General features: G+C 35.6%; 1 protein-coding gene across 2 annotated transcripts in view; it reads left to right on the top strand.

Moving 5' to 3' along the window:
* Window positions 1–14,092, top strand: part of SMC6 (structural maintenance of chromosomes 6) — a 102,525-nt gene that overhangs the window by 31,396 nt on the left and 57,037 nt on the right. For both annotated transcript variants that reach the window (XM_037813263.1, XM_037813264.1), the window contains 8 exons: window positions 2,546–2,626; window positions 3,363–3,464; window positions 7,061–7,180; window positions 7,278–7,376; window positions 10,023–10,169; window positions 10,442–10,530; window positions 10,712–10,876; window positions 11,275–11,453. In XM_037813263.1, the coding sequence (XP_037669191.1) occupies window positions 2,546–2,626; window positions 3,363–3,464; window positions 7,061–7,180; window positions 7,278–7,376; window positions 10,023–10,169; window positions 10,442–10,530; window positions 10,712–10,876; window positions 11,275–11,453 (982 nt within the window). The remainder of the gene's footprint in view (window positions 1–2,545; window positions 2,627–3,362; window positions 3,465–7,060; window positions 7,181–7,277; window positions 7,377–10,022; window positions 10,170–10,441; window positions 10,531–10,711; window positions 10,877–11,274; window positions 11,454–14,092) is intronic.

Here is a 14,092-nt window from a genome sequence, read left to right as displayed (position 1 = left end):
GAAGCTGCTAATCCATAATTGGTATCTGAATGTCATTAAAGCTAGTTGATTTGTTCTTACTTTTAAAAAGTCAAATGCAATGTGAAATTAAGACACATAGCAAGTGTTATTAAAAATTACAACAGAGTCTGTTTTACCTACCCTCTACCACAGGACTTGCCATTGGCAAGACTGTTGCTGCAAAGGAGAGGCTAGGCCTCCCTATAATTGTGCCTAAGAGCCTCCTCCCGAATGCCTCTTTGTTGCTCAGATGTGGCCCTCTCTCTCTAGCTAAGCCAACTTGAAAGGTGAAATCACTGCCCTCCCCGCTACTTGGGATCAGACACCCAGGGGAGTGAATCTCCCTGGCAACGTGGAATATGACCCGGGGAGGAATGTAGACCCGGCATTGTGGGATGGAGAACATCTTCTTGACCAAAAGGGGGATGTGAAAGGAAATGAAATAAGCTTCAGTGGCAGAGAGATTCCAAAAGGAGCTGAGAGGTCACTCTGGTGGGCACTCTTATGCACACTTTAGACAACCCTTTTTAGGTTCCAAAGAATTGGGGTAGCTGGTGGTGGATACCTGAAACTATCAGACTACAACCCAGAACCCATGAATCTCGAAGACAATTGTATAAAAATGTAGCTTATGAGGAATGACAATGGGATTGGGAAAGCCATAAGGACCACACTCCACTTTGTCTAGTTTATGGATGGATGAGTAGAAAAATAGGGGAAGGAAACAAACAAACAAACAGACAAAGGTACCCAGTGTTCTTTTTTATTTCAATTGCTCTTTTTCACTTTAATTATTATTATTGTTATTTTTGTGTGTGTGCTAATGAAGGTGTCAGGGATTGATTTAGGGGATGAATGTACAACTATGTAATGGTACTGTGAACAATCGAATGTACGATTTGTTTTGTATGACTGCGTGGGATGTGAATATATCTCAAGAAAATGAAGATAAAAAAATGCAATGTAAAATGGAGAGGCTATCTACATAGGTGGTTTTCCTTATCTTGGATGATAGGACTCAATGTTTTACTTAGAATTTTTTAACCATTGACATATTAAATTACATGATCAGTATTTTGCATAATCTGTAATAAACAAGAGGTTGCTTTAAAAAATTTAAATTTATCATTATTATTTATTATTACTAATACCGAAGATAAAATTGAGTAGTGACCCTGAATCTTTTTGAAACAAGTTGTGTTTTTTTTTTAGCTTTTTCAACTGTACTTTGTTAGTTTTAACTTGTTAGCTAAAGCAGATTAATTTGATCAATGGCTTTTTAAAATGACTCCCCTTCTGTTCTAGTTTGCTAATGCTGCCGGAATGCAAAACACCAGAGATGGGTTGGCTTTTATAGAAGGGTTTATTTGGTTACACAGTTACAGTCTTAAGGCCATAAAGTGTCCAAGGTAGCACATCAGCAATCGAGTACCTTCACTGGAGGATGGCCAATGGTGTCTGGAAAACCTCTGTTAGCTGGGAAGGCATGTGGCCTGGCGTCTGCTCCAAAGTTCTAGTTTCAAAATGGCTTTCTCCCAGGATGTTCCTCTCTAGGCTGCAGTTCCTCAAAAATGTCACTCTTAGTTGCACTTGGGGTATTTGTCCTCTCTCAGCTTCTCCAGAACAAGAGTCTGCTTTCAACAGCCGTCTTCAAACTGTTTCTCATCTGCGGCTTCTTTGCTTTCTTCAAAGTGTCCCTCTTGGCTGTGGCAGCTTGCTCCTTCTGTCTGATCTTATATAGTGCTCCAGTAATTTAATTCAGACCCACCCTGAATGGGTGGGCCAACACCTCCATGGAAATTATCCAATCAGAGTCATCATCCACAGTTGTGTGGGGTGCAAAGAATTACAATCTAAATAACACTGACAGGTCTGCCCACGCAAGATTACATCAAAGATAATGGCTTTTGGTGGGGACATAATACGTTCAAACTGGCACACCTTCCAAAAGAAAAATACTCTAGTATTTCAGTTTGTTTCACAGTATCCTCATAAAGAAATGAAGACAAATGAGAATTCTGAAGAATCACTATAAGAAAAACAAGCAATGCTTGTCAACACAATTCTGACTAGAAGTAACTTAGTTGGACTTTTTGTATTTAGTTGGAGAAACCAACTAACTTGCTCAAAGCCTCTAGGTTAGACAGCCCAAGGCACCTGACCCCAGTGGCTCAGCATTTTCCTACTCTTTTGTCCTACAGCTGTATACCTTAAGAGTGATGTAAAACAGGTCGAAGAAATGAAAACTTTCTAATGAACACTTCTTAAGAGAGTTCTTGTGCCTGTGTTCTCATGTAATAACAAAATATTTGTTTTAAGTATAGTATTTACTTCTTTTGGTATCATGAATTTTGAAACATTTCTCTACATTAAAAATTTCTCTCATTTTCTCTGTAAATTTAGTATGATGCTGTAACCTTTGGCTAGTGCTTACCCTTCTTGATGGCACCGTAGATCAATTATGATGTAAATATCAGTTCAATTATCTTTATATCAGTAAAGTGAAATGTTCAAAAATAATCTTTCTTTTGTTTTATTGTTTCAGGTAGATAATCCAGTTTCTGTTTTAACACAAGAGATGAGCAAGCAGTTCTTACAGTCTAAAAATGAGGGCGACAAATATAAAGTAAGGGGTGCCAAAGTAAATATAAACCTACCAAAAGATGTTTATAAAGTATAAATATTAAACATTCTTGCTCACATAGTAGGTATGGAGATTTTTTTTAAAGCCACCTCTTTAAAATAAAGCATAGGACTAAATTAAAAATTTACAATGGGAGTATAATTTTCTTGGGCAGACCCTTGTTTTCACTTGTAGGCTTTTAATCTTGAAAGACAATGGATTATTATATTTTTAAGTTAGTCTTTAAGGAAATTGAATGGAACCATTGGCCATAAATACAGAATAACTTTTAAATCTTAAATTATTTAAAAGTTAAAAGCTTAATATTTGACTACTGTTGAAATTGATTGCATAAATGAATTGTGGTATTTCCTATTCTGAAAACAATTTTAGATGGGCAAAGATCAAAGATACTGATGTTTGTGTTATTTCCACTCAAAGAATGGGAGAATCAGTGAAAGTAAGCTTTTAGTATGGGATTACTATCACACCAAAACAGATTTTTAAGAACTTTTGCAAGTAACTTGTAGATGTGAATATAGGTTAAGTAAATTAATTTTAGATCTGAAATAATACACATGTTCTTTTGTGCTTATGTGTATTTGTTTATGTATGTCTTGAATGTCGTTTTACTTAATTGGTCTAAAAAATTTTTTTTGCGGTCGAGCCCGTTTTTTTTTTTTCATAGTTTCATGAAAGTTTACGAACACCTAATTGTGTTCTTGTTCTTACTGTACAGTTCTTTATGAAAGCAACCCAACTTGAACAGATGAAGGAAGATTATTCATATATTATGGAAACAAAAGAAAGAACAAAGGAGCAGATAAATCAAGGAGAAGAGGTTTGTAAACTGTTAATCTGTAAATCTTTTTAAGACCAACCAAATTCCTGTAGTACTTAAGGTAAATGAAATTGTAAAATGAAACACACATATACCTACAAAACATTTTTGATAGCACTCTATGAAGTGTATGAAATGGTTTTTATATTCCTGGTATTTATTAAGCTTTACATTTTGTTTTGTAGTAATGGATATATGTACATCTTACTCCTTCTGTTAGACTATAAACTTCTGGAGGACAGGGTAGGATCTTAAATACTTATCCTTTGATATATGACTAATTGGGTTCACAATAAGGTATCACTAACTTCCACTAAAAGTAGTTTAAAATCTGTAAACTGAAAGTGGACGTAATATGCATTCATAGTTGCATTTGATGGATGACTCTTTCAATACACTAATGTTAACATTCCTCAAGCAACTGATAGCTTCATAGCAACTGTACCATCACCACCTTGGCAACCATGCAAACTTGGATGAATTTTAAATCACTCAAGTGATTCATCCCTTAAATCTGTTTTTTATATCTGCTATGTTTTTTTCTTACACTTTATTCTTCATACTTCTGAAGATCCAACCTTTGTCTAGCTGACCATTCAATACATTAGATCCCACCAATTTTTTTATAATTTCAGATCTTATTTTGTTATTTAGTCAGTTTTTATACTACTAGGTAAGATTTTAGCAACTTCTTAGCTTGTCCTTTTTGGATAGAAGTATATTAATGAGTGACCCAATCATATTTATTAGATGTTACATTGACCTTTTTACTTAAAGTGTTTGAGGAATGCATATTGTAAAATTAGGTCTATAGTTATGTGGTTTATTAAGTGAAAACTCAAAAAGTAAGAATGAGTGTATTTCTTTTTATTCTCTGCATTATCCTTTCAAACCTGGGATATGTGGTGGAGTTCAAAGAGGTACTGTAAACCCCAGAATATGCACTTAATAAGAACTTTTATTTTAATTAAATGCTCAATATTCTCAAAATAAATTCAGGATTTGAATTGTTAAATCTTCAAGAGATAGCATGGAAAATTTAGAAACTAGAAATTATTCAACCAATAAATATTAAGTTCTTGCCATGTCTTTAGCACTGTGTTTTGGCCATGGGCATATAGTGTCAAATAATTATCAAGATTCTTGGAGTCAGACCTAACTGTCCAGCAGGAAACAAAGATGTTAAATAATTTGAGTATGGTGAGTACTACTAAAGGAGGTGCTAAAGACACCTTAATTATTTGCTGACAGTGGGGAGTGGGGATGTGAGGGGCTGTTTAGGAAGTGGTGTCTAAGAAAGGATGGTGAGATGAAAAAATAGTGTTCTTAGAAATAGCATGACTGAAGCCTCAGGGACAAGAGGTGTCATAGTGCTTTTAAAAAAATGAAAAAATTCTGTATTAGTTATAGTGAAGACAGAAGAGTGAGAGATAAGAGGTGAGATTGTGGAGGGCCTTTTAAAACTTAAAGACAGGAGAAGGCTTTCAAAGTGGATGACTTGATTAAATGTATGTTTTCACTATATTATTGCTGTCCTGCAGAAGAGAATGAATTATTGTAAGGACCTGAGCACAATAGAGTTGAGATTATTGAGATAGGAGTTTTGGGGAAGAAGAGCCAGTTTTTCTTTTGGTATTTTTTTTTTTCTTTTGACAAATGATGAAGTCCATTTTGAACACCTTAATTTCAAAGAGCTTATAAAGCATGTATGTTTTAAGTGGGAAGTTCAATATGAGTTTCAAATACAGAAATAAAGCCTGACCTTTATTTAAAAAAATAGTATATGTTAATTTGTAAGCCACAGAAGTGATGAGATCACCTCAGGGGAGAGGAAAAGTGGGCCTAAGGCTGAGCCTCATGGGAAATGTTCACGGAAGCAAAGGGAATAGTGAGTTTGAAAAGGAAACAGGCACAACCATCAGAGTAACCAGGGGAAAAACCCCAGAGCTAACAAATACTCTTGGAATTTAGTGACAACAATCTTCATAGATGGTGGTGGCAAGACTAGTTTTAGTAATGGTGAAAGCAGAAGCCAAATCTGTGGGGCTAAAAATTGTGAGAGAGATAATTTTCAAGAAACTTGGATAGAAGGGGAAAAAGAATTTTAAAGGAGGATGGGTGGTAGTGTGATGGGCACCCTGCTGGCAGCAGTACCAGTCAGAAACCCGTTCCAGGTTCGGAACTCTCGCCGTGGAATGAAATCAGAGACAGGAAGGCCAGTAGAAATAGTAAAGTTTATTTAAAGAGAAAGAAAAAGAAGACATGTTAGAGAGATAACGTGGGCATGTTCGAGGAGTAGCATGCACTGAGTGGGAGTGGGCTGCTGCCTTGTTACATCGGAGAGTTTTACTGTGATCTTCTTATCTCGACCTTTGAACACCTGATGTCTTCTTTGTTCTAGGAGGAGACAGTTATCACAGGCGATCAGAAATTGTGATCTGCCCTTGCATATCTAAAATTTGTCTTTGGGCAGATGTTTAACAACCTTTATGACCCTATGCTTTTTGTCATTAACTGTGAATTTGCTTTGGGCCCAGGATTTTACAAGTGTTTATGGTTTGGGGAGGCTTCAGAGCTTTAGGGGAAGTTTTGGGTCCATGAAGTCTACAATTGAAGCTTTGCAGGTTTGTGTTAACTGTTTTAAAGCTGAATAGAAGACCAGGGACCACAGCCTTGATGCCCTATTCTGTCCTGCCTCATGGTGGTTCTGTTTGTAAGTGGGAAAAATAAGCGAGTAAAGATTTAAACCTGATAATGGAAAGGAGGCAGTGAAAAGGAAGAAGTAGGATATAAAGATTAGAAGATAAGGTGATGAAATCTGTGGACTTAGACCTCTGAGGAGGCAGAAGGGGGAGGGAGTTATGGCCCACAATTTAGATATGGAGTGGAGGTTGGATTAAGTATAATGAAGCCACTTTTTCTGTTGTAGCAGAAGGAAGAGATCACTGTCTAAGATTTATAGAGGAAAATGAAATGGATACGACAGCATAAATCTGCAGTGTTACAGCCCTAGTAGAATATAGTAAGAATGAAGGACGAGAAGGGGCTGTCTAGCCAGCTGTATAGAATATGGACTCTGAAGCACTTCAGAGACTGTTCTGGTGTCATATATTGCTAATGTTTATTTGGTAATTTTATTTATTTTTAAGAGAGAACGTAGATGAGAAAAATGTCAATGTCTTTGATTTTTGGAAATAAATTCCTTTTGACACTTCTGTTATGTTTGAAATGGGTGCTGGGTCTAGTTGGCCAGTAAGAATAGACCAGTCTATCAGATACGGAATCTAGAGAGAAAACAGGAAACTGAGTTTGGGGATTTGTCTATACTTGTGTGGTCTTGAACATTTTATCCCTTTGCTCTTCTTCATCTGAATAATATTTGGCCATTTTTTTGTATTTTAGAAATTAACAAAATTATTACACTGATTAAAGGTATACCAAAGAACCAAAAATATTTTTACTTTTGTTTTAAAGAAGTCATTTCCTAACAAATCTTAATGTAATACTTCTTTAGGTACTGCTTTCAAAAGCAGTCAATTTGTAAAAAGATTTGTCTTTTCAATGTTAATGAGAGATACATCTTTTCTTTTTTCTAGCGACTTACTGAACTAAAGCGTCAGTGTTTGGAGAAAGAGGAACGTTTTCAAAGTATTGCTGGTTTAAGTACAATGAAGACTAATTTAGAATACTTGAAACATGAAATGGCTTGGGCAGTGGTAATTTCCACTAATTACTTGTGCCAGTATATTTGTAGCATATTGAATATATGCACAGTTCATCTTGTAAGTGGCTTGCTATGTAATTTCTTTTTAGGTCAATGAAATTGAAAAGCAGTTGAATGCTATCAGAGATAATATTAAAATTGGAGAAGATCGTGCTGCTAGACTTGAAAGGAAAATGGAAGAACAGCAGGTAATTAGTTTTTTTAATATTGATTTATTAGGTTATGAAATTGCAGTTTTTTGACCCACAAAAGTGACAGTTTCAACCTGTATTTTTATCTGTGTTTGAATTCGTTTTTCCAACGAAGAAGACCGAAATATTTGCCTGAGGATTGTTGTCACAGTTATCTTTTCAGACGAGTACTGTATTTGGATGTGATCAGTGTGTCTGAAGCTAGGGATGTAGAACTCTTAGATTCATGCATGTGGGCAATGGGACTTTGTTACTAAATAAGAATTCCTAGAAGATGGAGCTTTTACTTTTGGAATCATGAAGGAACTAAAACACAAAAATGACCTGAGGAAAAAAGGAATGCTAGGGTGATAGTCAGTGAGAGTAGCATTAAAGCTAAGTGTCAGGGAATATAAGAATTCAGAACTGAAAACTATGCCCAAAGATTACTGTTAGAACTTTAAGGGAACTTAGTTTTAAGGCCAAAATCAAGATTGCCTGTTGGCAAATTTCATATGGAGGATGAATTGCTAGTTCTGTTAAGATTATTTTCAACTGGGGATTGAAGAGCCCAGGTAAAACTACTATGTGAAGAATCAAGAAAGCTACAGAACTCCTCTACTTGGGCCTAGAGGTGGAAGTTGAGCAAGTGGTAAATACAGTAAGTCTCTGTTGGAGTAGTAGATGAGAATATAAAAATAACAGACGTGGTGGAGATAGTACATTTACTTGGTGATCTCTGTGCTGAGTTTCTTACTCCCTCTTCAGGTAGTAAATGGAACTACCTCCCTCACCTCAAATCTCCATTTCTAAGAAAAAATTTTGCCAAATATTTTTCTCTTCTCAGCCTTCTTTCTTAGCTCACCATAGGGAAAACCTTAAGTTATTTTTCTCTTTGGGTAATTCCCAGTCTAAAAATGGAATCCACTGTGAGTAATAGATGCTCACCTTTTTCTCAAATGAGAGGAGGAGGCTCTTGAGGCTGGGTGGTACTTAATTCTGTAGGCCTTTCTGCTCCACTTAAGCATTTGTGCACTCTGTAGTAAATGGTAATTTTCTGGAGATAAGGACGATGTCATTTTATATTTATATCCTTCTCATTATGATTTACTTAAAACCTTTCACCTGGAATATGTGTGATCATTGCTTGTAGAATGACTGCTTAATGGAAGGTTTCTGAAGAAATAGTGGTTAAAGCAGATATAACTTGTGTCGACCTAATTTTAAACTGAAGGTATATGTTTAGTTTATGACAGCTGGACCTAATTTCAGTTTTCATGAAAAACATGCAGAGTATATGTGATTTGATGATAGAACATCATTACCACTCTTGTGTGATGCTTCCAAAATATTTTACAGAGCGACCATTCCCTAATCTTTGTCCCCTATCCAAACTTCTGTCCTGAGCACTTGACTGAAATATCTGTCTTCATGTCTTTGCCTGTATGTCCCAGTCACTTCAGGCTTAGCATGGCTAACACTGAAGCTATTCTTATTTTTCTGTGTTACTTATCTTGATACATGGTATTGCTGTCTACCCAATTTCCTGATCCAGAAATCTGGATAATTACCCTAGGTCAATCTCTCTCTCTTATTTTCTATATCCATTTAGTCATCAAATCCTCTAAAGTGAGGGTTGGCAAATTGGCCATTGGGCCAAATTTGGTGGCCTGCTGCCTGTTCTTGCAAATAAACTTTTATTGGAACTCAGCCATGCTCATTTTGGCAGAGTTGAGTAGTTGTAACAGAGATCGTATGGCCCACAAAGCCTAAAATATATATTATTTGTCTATTTAAAGTAAAACTGTGTTGACCCCTGCTCTAAATAGTTCCCATATCTGTCCCTCCTAATCCATCCCTATTTTCAGTGCCTCATTTTGATCCCAACTTATTTTTTGCCCCATAATATTATGTTAACTTCTTACTGAAATCCTTTCCCTCTAATTTTACCATTCTACCCTGCCTTCCAAGTACTTCTAGAGTGATCTAACTTGTAGATTTGCTGTATCCTGTCTCCTTATTGCCTGGAGGGTGCAGTTGTCAGCTCTTCATTATGGAGTTCAAGGCCTTTCCACCCTTCACCTCATCTCTTACTGCCTTTTCAGTGTAAGCTCCAGCAATATTTTTAATTCCTAAAGTAGGCATTAATGTCTTATACCTGCTCTTCCATTTGCCTCTAGCACTCTTCCCCAGTTTGTCTTCTGGTGCACTTTAATTAATCTTTCAGGTCTTGGCTCAAATGCCACTTCCTCTTTGAAGGCATTCCCAATTTTCAGGTCAACCTACGGGTTTTTTCTCTGTGCTTCACTGTAATAAATAAGCATGTCCTATTTAGGCAGCTCCCTACTATATTAGCAGGTTGTGTGTCTGTTTCGCTGCTAAATTGTCTCTCTCTTTAATGGTTTTATTTGAAGAGAATTTTTATTGTATCTTTTTATCCTTAGAGGATAGCACATTTGTTAGATAAATAAATATGGAGCTAAAATTCAATTATATTTTAACATTTTATATAATTATATTTGCTTACCTAATGTCTTGGGTTTATTGAGTCAGAGTGAAATTAAATTTATTAGTGGAATGTGGACTATATGTAACTATTTTTAAATTTTTCTGTTCATTGATGAAAAATAAAATATATACTCACAGGTTATTCTTTGCTTAAAGGTAAGGCTGAATGAAGCAGAAAAAAAATACAAGGATATTCAAGATAAACTAGAAAAAATTAGTCAAGAGACAAATGCACGAGCACCAGAATGTATGATATTGAAAGCAGATGTAACTGCTAAGAAAAGGGCCTATAATGAAGCTGAGGTGAGAGAACTTTTCAAACCTGGAATATTTAAAACTGCATATCAAATATAAATGTTTTTCACTTATGTTTAAAACTAGAGGTTTGTAATTGGGTTAAAATGTATTCCTTTGAGACTTAAAAAAAATGTAATGATTGCAAGTGACCATTTATATGCTTTATTTAGAAAATATATTTATGTTTATTTAGCAACTGATTTGAAGATACGGCAAAAGTGACTTAAATGGGATATTTGTTGTCTCATTTTACTAAAGTGTATCTGATTTCTTTTTAGATTTTATATAACCGTTCACTAAATGAATATAAAGCATTAAAGAAAGATGATGAGCAGCTTTGTAAAAAAATTGAAGAACTGAAAAAAAGGTGGGTGGCTACTTTGTAATTTTCCTGATTACCTTATTTTGTGATAAAGTAATCAAGATGAAATAGGATATTGTATTTTTTGTATTGTTGCTAAAGGAATTTTCTCACATTGGTTTGTATGTGTTTTTAAAATGTTAGGCTTTTCATTTAACATTTTCCATTTTGGGTTATTTTCTGCTAGTACCCATCAATCTTTGGAACCTGAGCGGTTGGAAAGGCAAAAAAAAATATGCTGGTTAAAAGAGAAAATGAAGGCCCTACAGGATCAAGAAAGTTCAGTTAATCAGGAGATTGAACAGTTTCAGCAGGCCATAGAAAAAGACAAAGAAGAACATAACAGAGTTAAGTAAGTTGGAATTACATAATTGTTAGAATGATTTTTTTTCAATTACTTGAATATCATATAGTTTTGCTTTTTGTATGAAGAGAGAGAACATAGTTTTTGTTTCTTCTACATAAGGGGTCTTTTAAAAAAATTATTTCTCTAAGACTTTTCTTAGACTTGTAAAATTGGACAGTCTGAGATTGCTAGCCTATCACTGTCGCATCACTTTTTCATGCCAAGTTTTGAGTACTTCCAATTATTTTTCTCTGGAAATGCAATTGTTATCAAATAAGGTCTCCTGATTTTAGTTTTTAGAGTAGCTGGGTCATTGTTGGTATCCAGGTGTTATGAGCAAGGACTGAATGTTTTTATGTAACTGTATCACATCTCTATTTTGTTTTTCTACTTTTATTTTTTAGAGGAGAAGAATTAGATGTGAAGCATAAACTGATCAGTAATCACAGGCAACTAAAAGAATTGAAAGATAGTAAAACTGATCGACTGAAAAGATTTGGCCCTCAGGTTCCAGCTCTTCTTGAAGCAGTAGATGATGCTTATAGACAAGGACATTTTACACACAAACCTGTAGGCCCTTTAGGTATTTGTTACCATTTAATGAAGATATAGTAAATATTAGAAGTATGTTTTCATTTTCAGAAATGGGTCTGTTGATTCTCGTTTTAAAGCTTTATTAACAAAGAACTGTCTAGTTATATGTGGGCTTTAATTGTACCTATTTTAAGAAATAATGGTAAAATCACTTTAAGCTTTGTGGCTTTCCTTTTGTATTTTTTATGTACAAAGTAGTCGAAAGAAAGAGAAGTTAGGAAAAGAAAAAATAACTACAGCGTTTTGGATAATGTAGTTCTGATTTTCCTCCTGAATGAGTGAATGAACTAATTTGAATGTAATTGATTCATTAGAAAATCCACAGACATCAGAATGTAGTTGAAAGAACGTTCACCTGGGTTTTGTGTAACCTTAATACAAATTACTTTTCTATCTCAGTTTCAGTTTAGGTTGGACAACAGGATTTCTAAGGTCCTCTTCCAAATGTAAATCCTGTGGTTAATTATTATCCCATAGGTATTATTATCCCATATGTATGTGTGAAAATATAATTTTCTAATTTAGTCAGGTTGTTCTCCTGGGGAGTTCTCTCTTAATTCTGTACATTAGATTAGCATGATGCTATAAATACAAAAAAGTACTATATTTAAGTATGTAGTAATGTTTCTTTATTTAAATGTGGTATACCTATATATTAGGATTCATTTTAGTGAATGAATTTCTTTTATCCCTTCCAAAATCTAAAATCCCGATAGTAATCAGCTTTTCAGAAAATAATAAAGAATCTGAATCTTGCAACTTGATTTTCACAACACCATTAAGAGGCTGGAGTAGTATAAACTTCCATAGAAAAGTCTACTGTTGATTTATGTTTGAGTAGCAGATTTTTTGTCTGCAAGATTTGGTGGGTTTTCTCCCCAGTGTATGGTGTGGCTATATTGGGATTTCCCATTCAATTAAGATCTTTAATATTTATTAAAACATTAACATATTCAGTTAATAAGATCTCTAACATCATTTAAACTGTATGTATGGTATGTGAACATAACTCTATAAAAGTAGGAAAATATATATATATAGGAGTAAAAGTGTTGGAGAAAACATGGTGAGAGGGATGATGCCTCACCAATATGGACTAACTACAATGTGTAAACTCAGAATTGAATCTTAGAACATAGCCTAACGTGGACACAATAATTATAATAGTCCCTAGATTGTAAGCTCTTACAGCAGTTAACTCTATCCCTGAATTGTAATGCCTATCTCTAAACTTTGAGATGCTGATCCCCTAGCGTATAACCTGATTGGTCTCTGGAACAATGCATATCTCTGAGACACCTGAAACTCAGAGCTAGAGCTCGGCAGATATGAATGTCAGTATTAGTGCATACAGCCACTGTCAAAAAAAAAAAAAAAAAACTGAAAAAGAGCCCAGACTTCAATTAGTGATATGAATGAAGCAGGTCTGGTTAAGACCAGGGCAAGCCAGGCCAAAGGGTAAAAGTTGAAACTGGTTGTGTTTTAAAACTTCAACTTTCATATGAGACCAAGGGAATAGATATCTGTTTGGTACAGGATCTAAATTTTCTAAACGGTACAACTCTACAGTCGATTTGTTCAAACACCACAATTGCATGGAACTTTGAATAGGAAGTGAGATACGGTAGGTTAGTATAGGCTGGAGTGAAATAGTGACACATCCTAGAGTAATTTGGGCAGATAATAAAAAATATATTTACAGCCTCCCCCTCCCCAGCCCTGAGGATCTGGGGGAAGGTGCGGATGTGTTGGACATCCTCACCTGGACTGGTGTTGATGTTGTCACAAACATTGGGACTGGCGGTTTGATGTGCTGAGCCCTCGAGCATGGGACTTGCCCTTATGAAGCTCATTACCACAAAGGAGAGTCTAAAGTTGTATGTAATGGTGCCTAAGAGTCTCCCCCTGAGTACCTCTTTGTTGCTCAGATGTGGCCCTCTCTCTCTCTAACTGAGCCATCTCGACAGGTGAACTCACTGCCCTCCCCCCTACGTGGGACCCGACTCCCAGGGGTGTAAATCTCCCTGGAAACGCAGAGAATGACTCCCGGGGATGCATGTGGACCCGGCATCGTGGGACTGAGAGTATCTTCTTGACCAAAAGGGGGATGCAAAATGAGATGAAATAGTTTCAGTGGCTGAGAGATTCCAAATGGAGTCGAGAGGTCACTCTGGTGGACATTCTTATGCACTGTATAGATAACACCTCTTAGGCTTTAATGTGCTGGAATAGCTAGAAGTAAATACCTGAAACTACCAAACTCCAACCCAGCAGTCTGGACTCCTGAAGACGATTATATAATAAACGTAGATTACAAGGGGTGACAGTGTGATTGTGAAAACCTTGTGGCTCACACTCCCTTTATCTAGTGTATGGATGAGTGGAGGAATGGGGATAAAAACTAAAGGACAAATGGGATGGGATGGGGGGATGATTTGGGTGTTCTTTTTTCACTTTTATTTTTTATTCTTGTTCTGGTTCTTTCTGATGTAAGGAAAATGTTCAGAGATAGATTGTGGTGATGAATGCATAACTATGTTATCATACTGTGGACAGTGGATTGTATATCATGGATGATTGGTGTGTGAATGTATTTCAGTAAAACTGAATTTAATAAAAAAAATTGCT

Source organism: Choloepus didactylus, chromosome 20, assembly GCF_015220235.1.
Source record: "Choloepus didactylus isolate mChoDid1 chromosome 20, mChoDid1.pri, whole genome shotgun sequence".
Taxonomy (NCBI): domain Eukaryota; kingdom Metazoa; phylum Chordata; class Mammalia; order Pilosa; family Megalonychidae; genus Choloepus; species Choloepus didactylus.
The sequence above is the reverse complement of the archived record's forward strand: the minus strand, read 5'-3'. Positions and strand labels throughout refer to the sequence as shown.